The sequence below is a fragment of the Triticum aestivum genome, chromosome 5B (genome assembly GCF_018294505.1).
Source record: "Triticum aestivum cultivar Chinese Spring chromosome 5B, IWGSC CS RefSeq v2.1, whole genome shotgun sequence".
Lineage (NCBI taxonomy): Eukaryota > Viridiplantae > Streptophyta > Magnoliopsida > Poales > Poaceae > Triticum > Triticum aestivum.
The window spans coordinates 142,810,904-142,835,058 of NC_057807.1; the positions used below are offsets into that span (position 1 = coordinate 142,810,904).

The 24,155-nt window shown below is 45.0% G+C and overlaps 1 protein-coding gene across 2 annotated transcripts; it reads right to left on the reverse strand.

Moving 5' to 3' along the window:
• Positions 1 to 20,433: 20,433 nt before the first annotated feature.
• LOC123110858 (zinc finger CCCH domain-containing protein 67) lies at positions 20,434 to 23,689 on the reverse strand. 2 transcript variants are annotated; one of them, XR_006453761.1, is made up of 2 exons: positions 21,443 to 23,689; positions 20,434 to 20,968 (listed from the first exon to the last, which is right to left on the reverse strand). XR_006453761.1 is itself a non-coding variant. In XM_044531486.1 (1 exon), exon 1 carries the CDS (start codon positions 23,549 to 23,551, stop codon positions 21,695 to 21,697), a length of 1,857 nt encoding a protein of 618 aa, XP_044387421.1. In that variant the 5' UTR covers positions 23,552 to 23,689; the 3' UTR covers positions 21,120 to 21,694. The 2 variants fall into 2 exon arrangements, 1 of the variants encoding a protein (XP_044387421.1); XM_044531486.1 differs by lacking the exon at positions 20,434 to 20,968 and having other exon boundaries at positions 21,120 to 23,689.
• Positions 23,690 to 24,155: the final 466 nt, after the last annotated feature.

Sequence of the window (24,155 nt, forward strand, 5' to 3'; positions counted from 1 at the left end):
ATACATTTATAGCTCTAGTGCATCCGTTGCATGTCAATCCCTACTCCTCATGTTGACATCAATTGATGGGCATCCCCATAGCCCATTGATTAGCCTCGTCAAAGTGAGACTTTCTCCTCTTTTGTCTTCTCCACACAACCTCCATCATCATACTCTATTCCACTTATAGTGCTATATCCATGGCTTACGCTCATGTATTGCGTGAGAGTTGAAAAAGCTGAAGCGCATTAAAAAGTATGAACCAATTTCTTAGCTGAAACCGGGGTTGTGCATGATGGGAGTATTTTGTGTGACGAAAATGAAGCATAGCCTAACTATAATATTTTGTAGGGATAAGCTTTCTTTGGCTATGTTATTTTGATAAGACATGATTACTTGTTAGTATGCTTGAAGTATTACTATTTTTATGTCAATATGATCTTTTATATTGAATCATTTGGATCTGAACATTCATGCCACAATAAAGAAAATTACATTGAGAAATATGCTAGGTAGCATTCCACATCAAAAATTCTGTTTTTATCATTTACCTACTCGAGGATGAGCAGGAATTAAGCTTGGGGATGCTTGATACGTCTCCAACGTATCTATAATTTTTGATTGTTCCATGCTATTATATTACCCGTTTTGGATGTTTATGGGCTTTAGTATATACTTTTATATCATTTTTGGGACGAACCTATTAATCGGAGGCCCAGCCCAAATTGCTGTTTTTTGCCTATTTCAGTATTCCGCAGAAAAGGAATATCAAACGGAGCCCAAACGGAATGAAACCTTCGGGAGAGTTATTTTTGGAACAAACACAATCAAGGAGACTTGGAGTGGACGTCAAGAAGTAAACGAGAAAGCCACGAGGCAGGGAGGCGTGCCCTACGGGGGTGGGCGCGCCCCTCACCCTCGTGGGCCCCTCGTGGCTCCCCTGACCGACTTCCTTCGCCTATATATACTTGCATACCCTGAAAACATCCAAGAGCACCACGAAACCCTATTTCCACCGCCGCAACCTTCTGTACCCGTGAGATCCCATCTTGGAGCCTTTTCCGGCGCTCCGTCGAAGGGGGAATCGAGCACGGAGGGCTTCTACGTCAACTCCATAGCCTCTCCGATGAAGTGTGAGTAGTTTACCACAGATCTTCGGGTCCATAGTTATTAGTTAGATGGCTTCTTCTCTCTCTTTGAATTTCAATACAAAGTTCTCCTCGGTCTTCTTGGAGATCTACTCGATGTAACTCTTTTTGCGGTGTGTTTGTCGAGATCCGATGAATTGTGGGTTTATGTTCAAGTATATCTACGAGAAATATTTGAATCTCCTCTGAATTCTTTTATGTATGATTGGTTATCTTTGCAAGTCTCTTCGAATTATCAGTTTGGTTTGTCCTACTAGATTGATCTTTCTTGCAATGGGAGAAGTGCTTGGCTTTGGGTTCAATCTTGCGGTGTCCTTTCCCAGTGATAGCAGGGGAAGCAAGGTACGTATTGTATTGTTGCCATCGAGGATAAAAAGATGGGGTTTATATCATATTGCGTGAGTTTATCCCTCTACATCATGTCATCTTGCCTAATGTGTTACTCTGTTCTTATGAACTTAATACTCTAGATGCATGCTGGATAGCGGTCGATGTGTGGAGTAATAGTAGTAGATGTAGAATCGTTTCGATCTACTTGTCGCGGACGTGATGCCTATATACATGATCGTGCCTAGATATTCTCATAACTATGCACTTTTCTATCAATTGCTCGACAGTAATTTGTTCACCCACCGTAATACTTATGCCATCTTGAGAGAAGCCACTAGAGAAACCTATGGCCCCCGGGTCTATTTTCCATCATATAAGTTTTCGATCTACTTTATTTTGCAATCTTTACTTTCCAATCTATATCATAAAAATACCAAAAAATATTTACCTTATCTTATTATCTCTATCAGATCTCACTTTCGCAAGTGGTCATGAAGGGATTGACAACCCCTTTATCACGTTGGTTGCGAGCTTCTTATTTGTTTGTGTAGGTACGAGGGACTTGCGTGTAGCCTCCTACTGTATTGATACCTTGGTTCTCAAAAACTGAGGGAAATACTTACACTACTTTGCTGCATCACCCTTTGCTCTTCAAGGGAAAACCAACACAGTGCTCAAGAGGTAGCAATCCGCACCAGAGTGGTACGGTAATCATGTCCTGGAAGTCATGTTGCTAGACCAAGGCGAACCTACGAACTATGAAGAAGCTATGATGAGACCAGATTCCGACAGATGGATTGAGGCCATGAAATCTGAGATAGGATCCATGTATGAGAACAAAGTGTGGACTTTGGTGGAATTGACCGATGATCGGCAAGCCATAGGGAATAAATGGATTTTCAGGAAGAAGACTGACGCTGATGGTAATGTTACTGTCTACAAAGCACAACTTGTCGCAAAAGGTTTTCGACAAGTTCAAGGGGTTGACTATGATGAGGCTTTCTCAGCCGTAGCTATGCTTAAGTCCGTCCGAATCATGTTAGCAATTACCGCATTTTATGATTATGAAATCTGGCAAATGGACGTCAAAACTGCATTCCTTAATGGATTTCTTAAAGAAGAGTTGTATATGATGCAACCAAAAGATTTTGTCGATCCTAAAGGTGCTAACATAGTGTGCAAGCTTCAACGATCCATCTATGGACTGGTGCAAGCATCTCGGAGTTGGAATATACGCTTTGATGAGGTGATCAAACCATATGGTTTTATACAGACTTACGATGAAGCCTATATTTACAAGAAAGTGAGTGGGAGCTCTGTAGCATTTCTGATATTATATGTGGATGACATATTGTTGATTGGAAATGATATAGAATTTCACGATAACATAGAAGGATACTTGAATAAGAATTTTTCAATGAAAGACCTCAGTGAAGCTGCTTATATATTGGGCATAAAGATCTATAGAGATAAATCGAGACGCTTAATAGGACTTTCACAAAGCACATACCTTGATAAAGTTTTTAAGAAGTTCAAAATGGATCAATCAAAGCAAGGGTTCTTGCCTATCTTACAAGGTGTGAAATTGAGTCAGACTCAAAGCCCGACCACTGCAGAAGATAGAGAGAGAATGAAAGCCATTCCCTATGCCTCAACCATAGGTTCTATAAAGTATGCCATGCTATCTATCAGACCTATTGTGTGCCTTGCGATGAGTTTAGCAAGGGGGAACGATAGTGATCCAGGAGCGGATCATTGGACATCGGTCAAAATTATCCTTAGTTACCTAAGACGACTAAGGAAATGTTTCTCGGTTATGGAGGTGATAAATAGTTCGTCATAAAGGATTACATCGATGCAAGCTTTGACACCGATTCAGATGACTTTGATTCTCATTCCGGATACGTATTGAAAGTGGGAGCAATTAGCTAGAGTAGCTCCATGCCGAGCATTGTAGACATAGAAATTTTCAAAATACACACGGATCTGAATGTGGCAGACCCGTTGACTAAACCTCTCTCACAAGCAAAGCATGATCACACCTCGGTTCTCTTTGGGTGTTAATGACATGGTGATGTGAACTAGATTATTGACTCCAGTAAACTCTTTAGGTGTTAGTCACATGGCGATGTGAACTATGGGTGTTAATCACATGGCGACGTGAACTAAATTATTGACTCCAGTGCAAGTGGGAGACTGAAGGAAATATGCCCTAGAGGCAATACTAAAATTGTTATTTTATATTTCCTTATTCATGATAAAGGTTTATTATTCATGCTAGAATTGTATTGATCGGAAACTTAAATACATGTGTGAATACATAAACAAATACAGTGTCCCTAGTAAGCCTCTACTATACTAGCTCGTTGACCAAAGATGGTTAAGGTTTCCTAGCCATAGAGATGTGTTGTCATTTGATAATGGGATCACATCATCAGGGGAATGATGTGATGGACAAGACCCATCCGTTAGCTTAGCATAATGATCATTCAGTTTATTGCTATTGCTTTCTTCATGTCAAATACATATTCCTTCGACTATGAGATTATGCAACTCCCGAATACCGGAGGAATGCCTTGTGTGAACGTCACAACATAACTGGATGATCATAAAGATGCCCTACAGGTATCTCCGAAGGTGTTTGTTGAGTTGGCATAGATCAAGATTAGGATTTTTCACTCCGAGTATGGGAAAGGTATCTCTGGGCCCTCTCGGCAATACACATCATAAGAAGCCTTGCAAGCAAAGTGACTAAGGTGTTAGTTGCATGATGATGTATTACAGAACGAGTAAAGAGACTTACCGGTAACGAGATTGAACTAGGTATAGAGATACCGACGATCGAATCTCGGGCAAGTAACATACCGACAAAGGGAATTATGTTGTTTTCATAACGGTTTGACCGATACAGATCTTCGTAGAATATGTAGGAGCCAATATGAGCATCCAGGTTCCGCTATTGGTTATTGACCGGAGAGGTGTCTCAGTCATGTCTACATAGTTCTCAAACCCGCAGGGTCTGCACGCTTAACGTTCGATGACGATATAGTATTATGTGAGTTATGTGATTTGGTGACCAAATGTTGTTCAGAGTCCCGGATGAGATCACGGACATGACGAGGAGTCTCAAAATGATCGAGAGGTAATCGGACGATGGTATTTGAATACCAGAAGTGTTTTGGGTGGTACCGGGTACTTATCGGGTCACCGGAAGGGGTTCCGGGCAGCCCTGGTAGGTTATTGTGCCTTATGGGCCAGAAGGGGAAGAGCACACCAGCCCACAAGGGGCTGGTGCAGCCCTCTACCCCCTTCCCAGCACCAAAGGAGGGAGGAAAGGAAAGGGGAGGCGCCCTAAGGCAGCCATCTCCCTTTCCTTTCCCCCTCATGTTCAAATATGGAAAAGAGGGGCGCGGCTAGGCAGGTGCGCTAGGGCAGCCGCCGGCCACTTGGGGCGCCTTAGGGGCTGCCTCTCCTCCCCCACCTCTATATATATATATATATATATATATATATATATATTTATATGTATATATATATATATTTATATGTATATATATATATATGTGTGTGTGTGTGTGTGTGTGTGTGTGTGTGTGTGAGGGAGGGGGCGCCACACAACCCACAACATTATTCTAGCCGTGTGCGGCGCCCCTCTCCACAGTTTTGTCCCTCAGTCATATTTCCATAGTGCTTAGGCGAAGCCCTACGGAGATCGCTTCACCATCACCATCACCACATCGTCGTGTTGTCGGAACTCATCCACTACCTCATCTTCTTGCTGGAAGAAGGTGGAGGACATCACCGAGCTGAACATGTGCAGAACTCGGAGGTACCGTACGTTAGGTACTTGATCGGTTGGAGCACGAAGAAGTTCGACTACATCAACCGCGTTACTAAATGCTTCCGCTTACAGTCTACGAGGGTATATATACACACTCCCCCTCTCGTTGCTATGCATCTCCATGGATAGATTATGCGTGTGCATAGATTTTTTTTCTTTTCCATGCAACGTTTCCCAAGAGAAGATGGCCTCCGGTGATGATTTCCCCCTCCGGCAGAGTGCTAGAATGGGGTCTAGATTGGTTTTTCATGGCTACAGAGGCTTGCGGGAGCGGAACTTCTGATCTATTGACCCCCAAGGGTTTTTGGAATATTTGGGAATTTATAGGGCGAAGAGGCATTGCGGGAGGCCATCGAGGTGGGCACAACCCACGAGGGCGCGCTTGGGCCCCCAGGCGTGCCCAGGTGGGTTGTACCCCCCTAGGGGCACCCCTCTGGTACTTCTTTGGCTCAAGTTATGTCTTTTGGTCCATAAAATTCTCCAAAAAGTTTCGCTGCGTTTGGACCCCGTTTGGTATTGATTTTCTGCGATGTAAAAAACAAGCAAAAACACAGCTACTGGCACTGGGCACTATGTCAATAGGTTAGTCCCAAAAAAATAATATAAAGTTGTTATAAAATGATTGTAAAACATCCAAGAATGATAATATAACAACATGGAACAATTAAAAAATATAGATACGTTGGAGACGTATCAGCATCCCCAAGATTAATTCCTACTCGTCCTCGGGTAGGTAAATGATAAAAAAATAATTTATGATGTGGAATGCTGCCTAACATGTTCATCACATATTGTTTTCTTTTGTAGCATGGACATTTGGCTTTTATATGATTCAAAGCAATAGTCTAGTTTTGACATGAAGATTTCAATACTCAAGCATATCAACAAGCAACCATGTCTTTCAAAATATCAACACTAAAGAAAGTTATCCCTAGCCCATCATGCTCAATCATTGATCCATTCATGAAACACACTCGCATATTAGCTACATCCAATTCTCAAGTACGATCATAGTGCTCTCTAGTTGGTGCTTTATAAGAGAAGATGGAGACTCAAGTAGAAATTGCATAAAGTAAATAGATAGGCCCTTCACAGAGGGAAGTAGGGATTCATAGGTGCCAGAGCTCAAAGCAAAAATTGAGAGATAATTTTTTAGAGGCATACTTTTCCCGTCAATGAAGACGACCGAGTAATTCCCAACACTTTCCATGCTACATATATCATAGGCGGTTCCCAAACAAAAAAATAAATTTTATTCCTTTTTCCACCATTGTTTCACAATCCATGGCTAGCCGTATCCATGTCTGCCTTCCATACCAACACTTTACAAGGAAGTTATTATTTGACAACATAAAATAAATTTCTTTTTCATTTCAGGACTGGGCATCCCTATAACCGTCGTACTCTCGTGCAATGACAAGTGAATAAACACTCATCTTGAGAATAACACATCTAGCATGTAAAATATTAGCTACCCCCTGCCGCTTCATGAGCGGTACGAGCACACAAAAAGGAAATTTATTTTGAAAATTACAGGAGACACATACAAATTTGCTTAGAATGGCATGTAAATACCGCATATAGGTAGGTATGGTGGACCCATATGGCAAAACTGGGTTTAAGGATTTTTTTATGCACAAGTAGTATTTCTACTTAGTATAAGTGAAGGCTAGCAAATAGATTGAGAAACAACCAACCAAGAAACGAAAAGTCACATAAGCGAGCATTAAGCATAACTAACGCCGAATAATGCACCATAAGTAGGATGTAATTTCATTGCAAAACTATTGACTTTTGTGCTTGGTTAGGGAATCACAAACCTTAACGCCAATATTCTTACTAAAGCATAATTACTCACCAACATGACTCACATATCACTATCATCATATCTCAAAACTATTACAAAGAATCAAGTTTATTTTGCCCAATGATCTTCATGAAAGTTTTTATCATATCACCCTCTTGAATATTTATCACTTTGGGACTAATTTCATAAGTAGCCATTGCTTTTGACAAGCTCAAGCAAATTTAAGTGGAGAACATGAGCATAAAGTTTTCTTCTCTCAAAATAATATAAGTGAAGCATGAGGGAATTTCTTCAAAAATTCTAAAGCACACCGTGCTCAAAAAGATATAAGTGAATCACTAAAGCAAATGACAAACTACTCCAAAAAAGATATAAATGAAGATCAAGCGAGTAGTTAAGTAAATGGGTAGCTAATTGAGGACTCTCTCTTATTTAAAAACTTCCATATCTAAGTATTTTATTAAAACAGAAAGAAAAATGAAAATAAAATGACATTCTAAGAATAGCACACATCATGTGAAGAAGCAAAAACTTAGGCTCAACCAATACTATCCGATAATTGTTGAAGAAGAAAGGTGGGATGCCTACCGGGGCATCCCCAAGCTTAGATTCCTGAGACTTCTTGGAATATTATCTTGGGATGCCTTGGGCATCCCCAAGCTTGAGCTTTTGTGTCTCCTTAATTCCTTTTATATCACGGTTTCCCTAAATCTTAAAAACTTCATACACACAAAACTCAACAAGAACTCGTGAGATAAGTTAGTATAAATCAATGCAAAAACCTTATCATTCTCTACTGTAGCAAATCGCTAAAATTATTATTCAACATTGCATACTAAATGCCTCTGCATATTTAATGTTCCTATCCTAAAATAGAATCATTAAACAAGCAAACATATGTAAACAATGCAAACATAACAGCAATCTGTCAAAACAGTACAGTCTATAAACAATGCAAGAATATTCATACTTCTTAACTCAAAAAATTCTGAAAATTTACCACACTGTAGAAAAAATTGTCATAGCTTATTGCGTAAAAAGTTTTAACATTTTATTACATTCTGACTTTTCTCGGGAATTTTTGCAACAGCGACAAACTTTCTGTTTTGAAACAGCAACTCATATACTTGCAAAATAAGCACGGTGAAGGCTATCCTTGCCACTTTTATTGAAATAAAACATGCAAAACTTTATTATAAATAACAGCAAGAAAATACAAACAAAAGAAAATGATGCTCCAAGAAAAACACATATCATGTGACGAATAAAAATATAGCTCAAAGTAAGGTTACCGATAATGTTGGAGACGAAAGAGGGGATGCTTTCCGGGGCATCCCCAAGCTTAGTTGCTTGGATCATCCTTGAATGTTACCTTGGGAGTGCCTTTGGCATCCCCAATCTTACGGTCTTGTCACTCCTTATTCTCCTCATATCGATATCTCACCCGAAACTTGAAAGCTTCAACCATACAAAACTTAACGGAACTTCGTGAGATAGGTTAGTATGATAAAGACAAATCATTCACTTTGGTACTATCAAAGACAAGATTCATGATTGTTTCCACACAATGCCTACTGTAGCATATCATTCCTACAATTTATATTGATCAATATAAGCCACAGAAACTAGAAAACAATCAAACTATGCATTAAAAACAGAATCTATCAAAAACAGAACAGTTTGTAATGATTTGGACAACTACCATACTTCTGCTCCTCCAAAAATTCTGAAAATTAGGACAACGTAGGAAATTTGTATATCAATCATCTATAAAAAATTCAGAATTTATCACGTACCAGTGAATTTAAACAATTATGTTACTGGAAGCAAAAGTTTCTGTTTTTGCACAGAATCAAGTCAACTATCATCCACACTATCCCAAAGGCTTTACTTGGCACTTTATTGAAACAAGCGCTATAAAAAATGATTACTACAGTATCCCAACAAGCGCTTTTCTTTAATGCCTTTTTAGCTAGGCATGATGATTTCAATGATGCTCACATAAAAGATAAGAATTGAAACATAACGGGAGCATCATGAATCACATGGCAAGCACATTTAAGTCTAGCCCACTTCCTATGAAAAGGATTTTGTGAGAAAAAAATTTATGGGAACAAGAATCAACTAGCATAGGAAGGCAAAACAAGTGCAACTTCAAAAGTTTCAACACGTAGAGAGGAAACTTGACATTAATGAGAAGCCTACAAGCATATGTTCCTCTCTCATAATAATTTTTAGTAGCATCATGAATGAATTCCACAATATAGCTATCATATAAAACATTCTTGTCATGATCCACAAGCATAGAAATTTTATTACTCCCCACATAAGCAAATTTATTCTCATGAATGGTAGTGGGAGCAAACTCAACAAAATAACTATCATGGGATTGAAAACTAAAATCATGATGACAAGTTTCATGGTTATCATTACTCAATATAGCATACATGTCATCACAATAATCATCATAGATAGCAACTTTGTTTTTATAATCAACTGAAACCACTTCCGAAATAGTGGATTCATCACTAAATAAAGTCATGACCTCTCCAAATCCACTTTCATAATTATAACAATAATATTCAACACCCTCCAAAATAGTGGGATCAATACTACCTAGAGTTGACACACTTCCAAACCCACTTTCATCAATATAATCATCATAAATAAGAGGCATGGTATCATCATAATAAATATTCTCATCAAAGGATTAAAAATATTATCTTCATCAAACATAGCATCCCCAAGCTTATGGCTTTGCATATCATTAGCATCATGGATATTCAAAGAATTCATACTAACAACATTGCAATCATGCTCATCATTCATGCCAATCATTTTATTGAATTCTTCTTCTATCAATTGAGCACAATTTTCCGTTCCATCATTTTCAAGAAAGACATGACAAAGATGAATAATATGCGACCACCTCAATTCCATTTTTTTGAGTTTTCTTTTTATGAACCAAACTAGTGATAAAACAAGAAACTAAAAGATTCAATTGCAAGATCTAAAGATATACCTTCAAGCACTCACCTCCCCGGCAACGGCGCCAGAAAAAGCTTGATGCGTACTACACAACTTGCTCTTGTAGACTCGTGTTGGGCCTCCAAGCGCAGAGTTTTGTAGGACAGTAGCAATTTTCCCTCAAGTGGATGACCTAAGGTTTATCAAACCGTGAGAGGCGTAGGATGAAGATGTACTCTCAACCAAATAATAAAAAGTCTCTTGTGTCCCCAAAACACCAAATACAATGGTAATTTGTATAGGTGCACTAGTTCGGGGAAGAGATGGTAAAAAAGGCGTAGTAATGATAGTAGATATTGATTTTTGTAATAGGAACAATAAAAAATAGTAAGGTAGAAATTGATAATACAGAGCACAAACGGTATTGCAATGCTTGAAAATGAGACCTAGGGTCCATACTTTTGCTAGTGCAATCTCTCAACAATGCTAATCTAATTGGATCATATAACCATCCCTCAACGTGTGATGAAGAATCACTCCAAAGTTCTTATCTAGCGGAAAACATAAGAAGAAATTGTTTGTAGGCTACAAAACCACCTTAAAGTTATTCTTTCCGTTCGATCTATGCAAGAGTACGTACTAAAATAATGCAAAGTTATTCTTTCCATTCGATCTATCTAAGAGTTCGTACTAAAATAACACCATATGATACGCATCAACCAACTCTAATGTCACCTAGATACTCCAATGTCACCACAAGTATACATGAGTTAATTATACGATACACATCAAACAATTTCAGATTCATAATACTCGATCCAATACAAAGAACCTCAAAGAGTGCCCAAAGATTTCTAGTGGAGAAACAAGGACAAAAACATGCGTCAACCCCTATGCATAGATTACCCCAATGTCACCTCGGGAATCCGCGAGTTCAGTGCCAAAACAATATCAAGTGAATCAATATAATACCCCATTGTCACCACGGGTGTTCATATGCAAGACATATATCAAGTGCTCTCAAATCCATCAAAGTATTCAATCTGATAAAACGAAATCTCAAAGGGAAAACTCAATTCATCACAACAAGATAGAGAGGGAGAAACACCATATGATCAAACTATATTAACAAAACCCCTGATACATCAAGGTCGTGCCATCAAGAACACGAGAGAGAGAGAGAGAGAGATATTAAACACATAGCTACTGGTACAAACCCTCAGCCCCGAGGGTGGACTACTCCCTCCTCATCGTGGAGACCATAGGGATGATGAAGATGGCTTCCGGTGATGATTTCCCCCTCCGACGGAGTGCCGGAATGGGTTTAGATTGGTTTTTTGTGGCTACAGAGGCTTGCGGCGGCGGAACTTCTGATCTATTGACTTCCCTAGGGTTTCGGGAATATTGGGGATTTATAGGGTGAAGAGGCGGTGCAGGAGGCCATCAAGGTGGGCACAACCCATCAGGGTGCGCCTCGGCCCCCAGGGGCACCCATGTGGGTTGTGCCCCCCTCGGGGTACCCCTCCGGTACTTCTTTGGCCCAAGTTGTGTCTTCTGGCCCATAAAAATTCTCCAAAAAGTTTTGCTGTGTTTGGACTCCGTTTGGTATTAATTTTCTGCGATGTAAAAAACAAGCAAAAAACAGCAACTAGCACTGGGCACTATGTCAATAGGTTAGTCCCAAAAAATGATATAAAGTTGCTATAAAATGATTGTAAAACATCCAAGAATGATAATATAATAGCATGGAACAATAAAAATTATAGATATGTTGGAGACATATCAGGCAGCACGCGTGAGTGAGGGTGCAGCCAGGGGCTGCCAGAGGCACGCGGTGAGTGCGGCCACGGGCATGGTTAGCGTGGCAGCCGTAGCATGGGGGCGGTGCTATGGCGCCGGATTCGACGGGGATTAGAGTGGTATCGACAAAGGGATCACCGGGGAGAACACGTGAGAGCTAGAGGGGGTTGGGGAGGTGTCGGGGGAGTGGGTCGAACTGGCGCGAGGCGGACGCCGACGGAGGGGAACGACGCGAGCGATGGCGGTGGTGATCCCCGGCTCCGATCTAGCACGTGTAGGTGATGAGGACGAGTCAACGGGGCTCCCGGACCTGCTCTTTTGCGACGGGGAACCTGGTGCATGTGGGATCGACGACGTGCATGGCAACGGCGATGTCGGTTCTCCTTCCAAAATGGAAACGAGGGGGGAAAGGGGCGTTATGGGGATCTAGGGTTTGTTGCGGGAGGGGTGTCAGGGGAGACATCTTAACCCTAGGGAGGGCCGTGGGAAGCCCAGCACGCGGCCATGGCGGCATGATGCGCGGCATGCCCTCCCTGCTCGTGTAACAGGAGGTAGGGGGAGGCCTAGGTGGGTTGGGCCACTACTGTAGCTATAGGCTTCAAGTGTACTGTGAGTTCAAGTTCTTTTTTCCCTTCTTTAATGTTTTGCATTTAAATTTAATAGCAAATGACTTCTATTAATTATGAGATTTGGCCCAAAATTAAAATACAAATTTAGGCACTACCATAAATGGTTTTGGAGACATTTGAAAAAGTTTGAATTTTACATAATTAGAAAAGCATTTTAAATTACCGGATAGGCCCTGTTTTAATTAGGTTAAGGTATTTAAATACTTTATAAAATGTTGGTTTCTCTGTGACAATTACTCAATGATTATTTGCAATATTATGAAAACATTTGTTTTATTTGGAAGAAATATTTTATTTGACTTTATTTTAAATTTGAATTTGGTTTTGATTTTTATCAAGTAGAAATTTGGCTTAGTTAATCTTGATGACATGGCACCATTAGTGTGAGATCACTGTAGCATGACGCCGGGGGTGTTACAGGCCTCTCCCGCATAAGTATGATAAATATCACTTCGTTTCATATTTAATTGCCTAGGGACAATCTTTTTCCTTTATTGTTCTTCTACAAATCGGCGACTAATTTTTATTTACAAGTTCTTATTATCTTGCAAACCTATCCCATTACACCTACAAAGTAGTTTATTTCTTGTTTTTAGATAAAGCAAACTATCGGTTGTTACGTCCCTCTTGCTCGATTCACTTAGTTCATGGCGATACAGGCGAATTTGACGGGTAGGGTTCTTGGGAGGAAAGGGGATCGGGAGAGGGGAGGATACATGAGGTGGGAGGACGAGGAAGACAGAGTGGGGTGGTTGACCGATTACAACGCCGTGCCTCTCCCATCAGGCTCACACCTACTAATACTCACCCACCCAGCTCCCATGTGGCCGGGTCGAATAGCTTGTTGGGCTTCTTGGCTCTCCTGGGCCGGGCCTTGCTGCTGTCAGTCGTGGCAGTGGTGGGTGTCGTGACATCCCCCCGGTATTCAAAAACGGCTTGCCCCCAAGCCGCAGCGCCCGGGAAACGACTCCGAAGCTCGAAGAAATCTTCCTAGGATGCAGCGCCTCCGGTTGAGAAGACCACTTGACCAACACTTGCAAAAGCTGTGTCTGGCCCTTGGTGACGACCCGACGAGTGAGCACGCGCTCCGAAAAGTCTGGCGCTACATGCGCCAATGGTGGCTCCGGAAGGGCAGATACCACATCGGTGCCTGGAGGTAGAGCAGCTCGCGGCAGGGAGACGTGAAACACCGGGTGGACTCGGTTGCCCTATGGAAGTTGGACGTGATACGCCACCCCGCCAATGCATGCCGTTACCTAAAAAGGCCCAAAGTATTTGAAGGATAGCTTGTGGTTAGCTCGAGCTGCGACCGAGACCTGGACATAAGGCTGTAGCTTCACATACACCCAGTCCCCAACGGCAAAAACTCGCTCTGACCGATGCTTATTCGCCTGGTCTTTCATTCTCTACCTGGACCGCTCTAACTGCTGCTTTAACGGGGTTGAGACCACTGGAGCTGAAGTGGACACGTCAATGATCCCGAAATGGAGAGGGGGGTGCCTGTACAAAACCTCAAACGGTGAAGCTTGCAGCGCCGAATGCGAGGCTGTGTTGTACCAAAACTCGGCAAGATGCAGCCACTGAAACCATCTTTGCGGGCAGGAATGGACTAAACAGCGGAGATAAGTCTCCATACATTGATTCACCCGTTCTGTGGTGCCGCCAGTCTGCGGGTGATAAGCTGAAGACATTCGAAGTTCAGTCCCAGCCTGTTTGAACAACTCCTTCCACAAAACACTGGTGAAGACTTTGTCACGGTCCGAGACCAAAGCATAAGGCAGACCATGAAGTTTGTATACATGGGTCATGAACGCAGTGGCGACTTGCAAGGCTGTGAACGGATGCGCAAGCAGAATGAAATGATCATACCTGGTTAGCTTATCCACCATCACCATGATGCACGAATAGCCCCGAGACATCGGTAGGCCCTCCACGGAATCCAAAGTAATGGTGTGCCATGCGTGGGTAGGGATGGGTAATGGTTCCAACAATCCTGGTAGACGAACCCGTTCACTTTTTGCTTGCTTGCAAATGCTACAGTCTGACACAAACTTCACCACGTCTTGCCTCATTCCCAGCCAGGCGAAAAGACGCCGGAGTCTGTCATGGGTGGCATGAATGCCGGAGTGGCCCCCCATAGCACTGGCATGGATAGCATGCAAAAACTTCTGTTGCATGGTCGTGTTAGCGCCCACCCACACTCTGCCCTTGTAAAGAATCACCTAATCTCGAACAGAGTACTTTGAGTTTGGGTCCTCTGAATCTTTGCAACGCAGCAAGATCTCCTTTGCGTTGACATCTGATTGATAGCCGTTCACCACTTCCTCGAGCCACACTGGCATAGCTACTAACATAGCTGAAACCTCGGCATCCCTTCGAGATAAGGCATCGGCCGCCTTGTTCTCTGTCCCTTTCCTGTAGACCACCTTGTACTGTAGCCCCATGAGCTTGGTATACGCCCATCTCTGCCATGGTGTCACCAACCGTTGATCATTCAAATGAGACAGGGCACTCTGGTCAGTCTGAATCAGGAACTCATTCCCTTGCAGGTAGGAACGCGAGCGATCAACTGCCATCAAGATCGCCATGATTATTTCTCGTAAGTTGACAAGCCACAGTTCCTTGGTCCTAGTGCTTTGCTGAGGAAAGCTAATGGATGCCCATCTTGAATCAGCACAGCCCCAACCCCGAACTCGGACGCATCTGTCTCAATTTCTAAAGGTCTATCAAAACGAGGGAGCGCCAACACTGGGGCAGTAATCAGCGCCTTTTTCAGATGGTTAAAAGCTTCGTCTGCTTCTGCAGACCACACAAAGATCGAGTGCTTCTTCAGCAGATTCATCAACGGCCGGCTGATTAGCCCAAAATCACGTACAAAATGCCTATAATATCCCGCCAGACCAAGGAATCCTCGGATCCGCTTCACACCAGTGGGTATTGGCCAGTCCCTGACTGCCGCGATATTCTTTTCGTCAGTGGTGACCCCTTTCTCACTGATGACATGCCCCAAGTAGGTGAGTTGTTGCTGGTCAAACTTGCACTTAGATAACTTCACCTTGATTTGATGCTTCTCCAACAGTTCAAACACTTGCTGAAGCAATTTGATGTGCTCCTCTAGAGTTTCATTATGAACCAGAATGTCATCAATGAAAACAAGAACACCATGACGCAGTAGCGGTCCCAACACGAAGTGCATGCCCCCTTGGAAGGTGCCAGGAGCACAGCATAGCCCATAAGCCAACACTTTGAACCCATAGTGCCCCAAATGGGTCTTGAATGCAGTTTTGTAAACATCCTCCGGTGCCATCCGAATTTCATGGTACCCTACTTTCAAGTCCAGGCTAGTGAACCATTTCGATCCGGCAAGTTCATCCAGTAACTCCTCTATTACTGGCATGGGAAAACGGTCCTTAACTGTGATCGCATTGAGCTGCCGATAATCCACCCAGAAACGCCAAGTCAAATCCTTCTTCTGCACAAGTAGTACTGGCGAAGCAAAAGGACTGTAGCTTGGCTGAATATCCCTTGGTCGAGCATTTCCTGAACCTGCTTCTCGATCTCGTCCTTCTGGAAAGGGTTGTACCTATAAGGTTTAATGTTCACTGGTTGGGCACCCGGGCTAAGTGGTATTTTGTGGTCGAAAGGCCGAGCAGGTGGTAGTCCTTTCGGGGCCTCAAACAAGGACTGGAACTTGTCGATGAGCTGAGCTACAGGCGGTGGTATCTCCATCTCTGACTGTAGCTTGTGATTGGTGTCCACTGCCTGAAGATGAACCAATTGATGCACATCGTTGCAACTCATCATGAAGTGGATTTGAACCATAGTAACTGGATAACACTCCTTGGTGTGCGGATGTATCCCTCTCAAAGTGATTTTCTTCCCATGGTGCATGAAGGCCATCAGCTTGTCTCCCTAGTGCACATCCATTGGGCTGTGGCGTTCCAACCAATCCATCTGATGATCATATCATAACACCCAAGCAGCAGAACCTTGAGGTCTGAAATAAACTTGTGTCCTTGCACTGACTAGCTGCATTTTGTGATTGCTTGATCGCTAAGAAGCTGTCCTCCATCAGCTATTTTCACCTTCAGCACATTCGAGACTTTATGAACTCCTTGGAATTTTGCTGCCAAATCTGAGCTGACAAAACTGTGGGAGCATCAATACTTGTTGGTTTTGGATTTTCCCTTGTAGCCGTAAAGTTTGCGGCGCGATGAGCCTTGCACCGCTGCCCTGGATATGGTATGGCATTCACTCCCTATATCAGAATGTTCTTCTCCTGACGATTCGCTGGACAGTCCCAACACATCAAACATCTCTTGTACCACATGGAGCTGCACAGCCGCTGCACACTTGTGATCCCTGCTCCAACGCTCTCCACACATATAGCAGAGACCTCTGGCTCGACGATTGGCACGCAGAGTTAACAGCCTATCTTCCACTGAGCTGCTTCCTTTCAGCCCGTCCGCAGCTGCTCCCCGGCGTTCATCAGCTTGGGTAGCAGTCGTGGGTGGTGGTCACCTAGGTGGTGCTGGCAATGGATAGCCCCCTTGAGGTGGGAGCGACTGCCCGCGTCATTGCCTGTTGCGTTCTCCGAGCGTCTTGGCTCCCTTCGTTTGGAGATTTCCAGCGCCTCCTTCTGTAAGTAAGCCAGAGAAACAGCAGTATCGAGGTCTTTTGGATTATGAACCAACACAACAACTCGAATTTCATCACGTAACCCATCAACAAACGGGAAGGAAACAGAGCAGGGTCCCAAGTAGTGTTGTGGGCTAACAAGGAATGCATAATTTTGAACTTGGTGGTGTAATCAGTCACGGAGTCTGTCTGCCACAAATGAAACAACTGGCGCAGCAACACCGTGAACTCCTTCCTCTCAAACTGCTCACAAACTGTGGTGCAAAAGTGTTCCCACTCCATGTGTCGCAGATCGAAATCATTGTTTTCGAGCCACACCATTGTTGCTCCCGTGAAGTGCATGGCAGTAGTGTCTACCCAGAGCACCGGATCTAAACGAAAAACACGGAAATAGGACTCGCAATTTCGCTTCTAGCTGCGCGGGCGTTCCCCCCAAAACTAAGGGAAATCCATCTTAGGCCTCGAAACAAGAGAGGTGTGCTGCCGGAACGGACTGCGAGAACATGGTGGTAGCGGACTGCCCGATCTGGACATGCCCCGCAACGGTGACCGCCCTGGCGGCCGAGAGCGATGATCAACAGAAAACTGCCCCGCGGAGGAAAGGAAATTTGGGGAGGGTGCCATACCCGTGACCGGAGGTGGGACTAGAGTGGTGACCACCCCAGCACAAACCCCCCGATGAATCTGGTCGACGCGGTGGCCTTCGGGCCCTTGGTGGCTGCTGCCGACATGGGGTTGTGGCGCACCTCCGGATCGATCAAAGATGGGCGGTAGATCTCCCGGCTTAACGCCGAGCACGGGATTTCGGGCGATGACGTCCAGCTCCTTGCGCACCCCGCCCAGCTCCTGCTGCACGTCGGAGAGCGATTTCTCCAACATCGGCTTCCAGGCGGCCAGATCGGCCACCACCGGCTAGATCTCGGCGATGATGGTGGTGGTTGCCGCCACCGCCTTATGAATGGCGACGTTCTGCTCCTGGATCGCCTTGAGCGCCGCCGCCATCTCCTCCACTCGCTGCCCCATCTCGTCGGCCTGACGCTGCTGGCGCGTGGTGAACGACGGCTTCTTCAGGTAATCAGGGAGCTCTGATACCATATGTTACGTCCCTCTTGCTCGATTCACTTAGTTCATGGTGATACAGGCGAATTTGACGAGTAGGGTTCTTGGGAGGAAAGGGGATCGGGAGAGGGGAGAATACAGGAGGTGGGAGGACGAGGAAGACAGAGTGGGGTGGTTGACCGATTACAACGCCGTGCCTCTCCCATCGGGCTCACACCTACTAATACTCACCCACCCAGCTCTCATGTGGCCGGGTCGAATAGCTTGTTGGACTTCTTGGCTCTCCTGGGTCGGGCCTTGCTGCTGTCAGTCGTGGCAGTGATGGGTGCTGTGACATCGGTGTGCGTAGAGTTGTATCGGTGGCCGATAGAATTTTGAGGAAATATTAATTTTACCTCCACCTCTTCCGCAAATAAATAAATAAATAATTCTACCTACAGCTGATCGCTGAGTTCGACACTTTTACTTATCGAAAAAGGTACAACTGACCCCCTACCCTTGTGAATTATTGTAACAGGGAATAGAGAGGGAGATTGATGAAATCGATGATGTATCGCTTGAGCCTCGTGGGCATATATATATAATTATATGATTAACTTAGAGTACAAGACAAGTCAGAACAAATTCTAATCTATCTCACATTTCCTAAGTAATCACGATACTCAACAGTTATCACTCCTCCACTACGAGTGTGCTCTTCGCGAGCTCTCTAGACTGTTTGCTTTTGTTAAAAGAAACCTTATAGAGGAGCTCATGTGATCCTCAAACAAAGAATTGATATAAAATCCACGTGTTACCGACAATTCCACAGCCACAAAACCCCAAACCGAAAGGACCCAACTCGTCAAAAAGCATTCCACACCAAGCTAACAAATGTCAAAAAAGATGACTTGTAACCCATGACACATATGACACTTCACGTCCTTTTCTTCTCCAAGAAAACCGGTCTGCCGGAAGTAAGATGACAAACAGCAAGATGTGAATGCTACACTAGATGATACTGACAGAAAATTAATCATGATTAGCAATTTCACCAACACATATGGTATAGTTCTTTTTTATTACACATATCGATGCCTAGCAACGTACCACCTTGTCTCTGTTTCCGCTAACTATGGTTAGATCCTAAGTTTAGGGGAAAAAAACTATGGTTAGATCCTCACGACTATCGGTTGAGTGGTTTATCTGTATTGATTTTTGACTATAATATTCTAGTGGGTCCATGATCTGTGTCACTAGGTTACCAAACCACATTTATAAAATTGAAAAGCAAAGTAGCATTTGGTCGATTCCAATGCATAATGCAGAATAGGTTCCTCAACTAATATCATCCAAGGAATACTTTCTCGGAGCTGATTTTTTTTATAATTGTATATTTATTTTTTTGAGAAAAATGTTGTAACATATCGAAGTTATTAACTTGTCAAATTGATTCTTTCTTTTGTTGACATTTTCGAGTTAAATTTGTTGAGTCAATGGCCCAATAGCCAAGAGTACTGGCAGGTGTGACGTATTTTTGTGGAAATTTTGCATACTATCCACCAAAATTATTTATTCTAGAAATGACAAATTTACGGTTTTGAAAAGGAAATAATTGGACATATAGCTTAAGTAGATGCACCTGAATGTCAGCAAGAGTGAGGTAGGCAGCCTAATAGCCTAATCCAATTGTGCAAGCACTTTTGTAACTAACATTTGATCATGCACAAAACAACTCATCATAAAAGAGATCTTACATCATTGTACTCTCAGAAGGATCAAATATTTATCATAAGCTATCCGAAAACAGAAATTAAATTTTAATCAATGTGCTTTGTGCCACAGCTGCTAAAGAAAAATAATAGTATGTTGTAAATCGGCGATGTACTTCCCTTCAAACATGCCATTCTCCTATTAGTTACAGTGAACAATCAGCAACATATACCAGTGTTAAGCATTCGCACTTTACTTATATTCATGCGTTCTCTGTATTTTGTTCTGAAACAAAGAATTCCACGGTAATTAGGCTATAAGAGAATATTATCCTCATACCATGCATGTCCAAAGTAGTACTCCCTCCATAAAGAAATATAAAAACGTTTAAATTACTACTTTAATGATCTAAATGCTCTTCTATTTTTTTTACAGAAAGAGTACAAGTTTGTGTAACTAGAATAGGCTGTTAGGGAGTACGAACCGACATATTTTTCCTGGGGAAAAAAACCGGCATACATTTGTGACCGGAGCTAGTTTGGAATCACTTGAAGAAAACAATAAGTTTTTATCATACTCCTCTCGAAACAGGCTCTCGCCCTACTTTTTATATATAAAGCAACTCCTAACACAGTAATTGTTCATATTGGCGCACCCACGTTTTGCAGGTCATGTTGGTAGGCCCGAGAGCAGCTCTTGTCTCCAGTGCAAGACCTTCGTAGTAAAATTATGCATGCCAGGATAATGCAGCCCAATTTTATTTTGTATTCCCGGTCACACAGTACATGTCAGCACAGCGGGTGAGCCAAGGCGTGAGGCGACCATACCGAGCCACCGTCCGTGCCAGTTGTTTTATTATGACAAGAAAGATGCATCGGTCAGGGCAGACGAGGACTCATCGATAGCGCATCAGAAGTGAACCTCGCAGTGGTCGATGTGTACTATGATGTTAACCATCCGATCCTTTTCAATGCCTCCAGGAGAAAGAGAAGGGATCCGTCCAAATTCCAAGCACAATCTTTGTCAATGCCCCTGCCGACCTTGGATTCTTTTTCCCCGCCCGGAAAGTTTTAATTCCCTGCAGGAATGAAGAAAATAATTCCGGCATTTGGAACCAGCAACAGCAGATGAACAACGATTACTCCACATAGATGTAATGCTGTGTGATGCTATAACGTAATCTGCATTTAGACAGTTCATTGTGAAGAAAAATCAAGCAGTAGCAGAACTTAATCTTGAAGGACGGAGCTTAATTTTGGAATAGCAAGTGGGAACTTTACATCAATCATGGTTCATGAATCTCAAGTACAACAGCAATATGTTATTACAACAACCATGAGTCGAGTCATGGAGCAACAATTTGATGTAATACTAATATCCTTCTCCCCTCCTAATCCTTGGTTCACAACACAACCAAAGGATAAGGGGGCAACAGATAAGATAGTACCATAAGATAAGAGTAATTCATAATCCTCATAGTGAGGAAGTCACCTTTATAAAGATCAACGAGAAAGGGGACACTAAAGTAGAAATATAAGGAGAAATGCCTCACCTAGGCAAAGCTGGCAATTTTGATGCAGTTGATTAGGCTCCATTTCCTCCATTTGCTTCACCTGTGGCCAAGCTCGAAATGCTAAAAATCTCCTCACCTTCTACACCAAACAACCCCAAAAGAATGTGGCACCAGTACTTGCTAGCATGATGTCCTGAGGCTGGTAACTTAGCAGCAGCAGGCAGTAGCAGCCGGTTGAAGCACAGCCAAAAAAATTTCACCTCTCTTGATTCATCTGTGTGTTTGGTTGTTCTAAACTACCATCTCATCGAGCTGGAGCTGTTCGAGCCACCCACCGATGACACCAGTGGCGGCGTCCTCCTCACCGTCGATGATGCCCTCACGGTGGTTCGCTGTTCGACCCAAGATGGCACTGTCATCACCGGCAATGCTCTCGTGGTGGCTTGCTGATCGGCCCAAGATGCCAATAGACTCTGTTGCCATGGTCCCGTTGGTTGATGATTTCTCCGGCGTGGGCTCCTTTACTAAGGTATTGACCCATGAGAGGTCAGGCTCATCGGTGTTGGCCCCAGACCGGAGATCAAACGACGAGGACCGCTTGAGACGGCCAAGCTCGTCGTTGTCAGCGCCCCAATCTGGGGTGCCCGAGGGGAGGCCCCATTTGGACCAGCTAGAGCCCACCACCGGTGAGCCGACCAGGAGCGGGGCGCTGGAGCCCAGGTCTCTTGAGCTCATGCTTCGCAGTGTCTGCTGCTGCATCATCTCCCGCTGCGCCAACGCAGCGAGCAGCCGGGAGCTCATTGGTGAGACAGGCTCTGGGGTGGCCGCAGCCCGTGGCGAGAGCAAGCTCTGATGCTGCTGGAACTGGTTCAGGAAGGCGGCCTTGTGCGTCGGCGAGAACGCAGCGCCGCCCTGGTCGGCGTACCGCGGCGAGTGGGAGGCCGCCATCTCCGCCGAGAACAGTTCGTCCAGATTTGACGGCACAAGCGCCTTCCCCCTCGCCGACCGCACAGAGGCAGGCGATCCAAGGTGGTTGTCATAGTCCCCCGAGGCCAGAAGCTCGTCGACCGCCATGGCCCTCGCGCTCAGCGAGGTGCGCAGCCGGCTCAGGTGCAAGTTCCCTGCGCTCCCGGGGAGGCACAGCGCCGGCAAGTTAGGCTGCGGCCACGCCATGCCACTCCCTCCACCGGACGGCGACAGCGGCGGCGTGAACGAAGATCCCGGAGATGACAGCCCCATCCCCATGGCGGCCATCTCCATCGCCCCGCGGGGCGACGGCACGGCCGAGCCTGTGGACACGTACAGCGGCCGGAGCTCCTCCGGCGTGTGAGCGAAGAAGCAGACGCGGCGCGCGCAGCCGACGCCGTCCTTGCAGAGCCGCGTCCGGTACTGCGCCGGGTGGAGCCAGCTCTCGAACACCCCGTGCGCATACTCGCACATGTCCCCTCTCCTGCACCCGGCGCCCTTCTTGAACTCCGGGCACGGCACGCAGCTGTAGTGGTACCTCCTCGGATCCCTCCGCCGCGCGTTCTCTCCTGGGTGGACGAAGGGGCACTCCGTCCAGTCGTGGGAGTAGGCCCTGGAGCACGCGCGGACCTTGAAGGAATACATGCGGAAGTCGTCGGAAGCGTATGCGCCGTTCTTGATGTCCGGGAGTGAGGGGTCCGGTGGCCACTCCTTCCGGGCGCCAAGGAGTGAGAGGATGTGGTTCTTGAGGGGCAACGAGTTTGGCGGCAGCGCGACGAGGTCTGACGGCCGGCGGTGGAGATGGTCAAGGAGGGTAGGGTCGGCGCCGGCAGCGAGGAGGCGGGAAACGGTGGTGGGTGCGGATGGAGCGCCGCCCGCGGCGGCGAGGTGGAGCGGGGTGGAGAGCGAGGAGGCGGAGGCGCGGTTGGGGTCGGCGAGGTGGGGCGGCGAGAGGAGGGCGTCGAGGCAAGCCAGGGACCCGTACGCGGCGGCGACCATGAGCGGCGTCATGGGCTCCGCGCCCCGCGCCGGAGAGTACCACGGCGCCGGCTCATCCGCGAGGAGCGGGTGCGCGGCGAGAAGGTCGACGAGCGCCGTCACGTCGTCGTCGGCCACCAGCTCCAGCAACCTCGCCGATACAGCCGCCACATCCACCCCGTCATACTCGGAGGCCTCCCCCATGGGCGGCGGCGCGCGATCGGAGAAGGTGTTCGAAGAAATGGTGGAAAGCGGGGAGGGGGGGGAACCGGCTCCTCTACCGTGCCGCTGGGCACGGCAGAGTGCCGTGCCTTCTCATACGCCCAGCCTGTGCATTGATATGGGCCAGAAGGGCCTCACTCCTGGTCGAAAATTCATCTTAACAGCCCAGCCGTTCATCTGATGCATCACAGTTTCCTCAAAAAAAAAACATGATGCATCACAGGGCTACACAGGCCAACTAATTAACTATTTTCATACAGTCATTTTTTTAATTATTTCCCGGCCCTAAAAACTACTCCCTCCATCCATAATATAAGAACGTTTTTGATATTATACTAGTGTAAAAAATGTTTTTATATTTTGAGACGGAGGAAGTAGTTAACTATTTCCCAACCCCTAACAAACTATTTTCTCTATAAAATACTAAGAGCAACTCCAACAGGGCGACCCATTTCGACCGTCCATGTCCGTTTGGGTCGCCGCGGACAAAAACGCCGGCCCAACGCGCCGACCCAAATTCAAAATGTGCCTGCTTCGTGTCCGTGCGGATGCATTTCAGGCCCCAAGACACGTCGCGCGTCTCCTC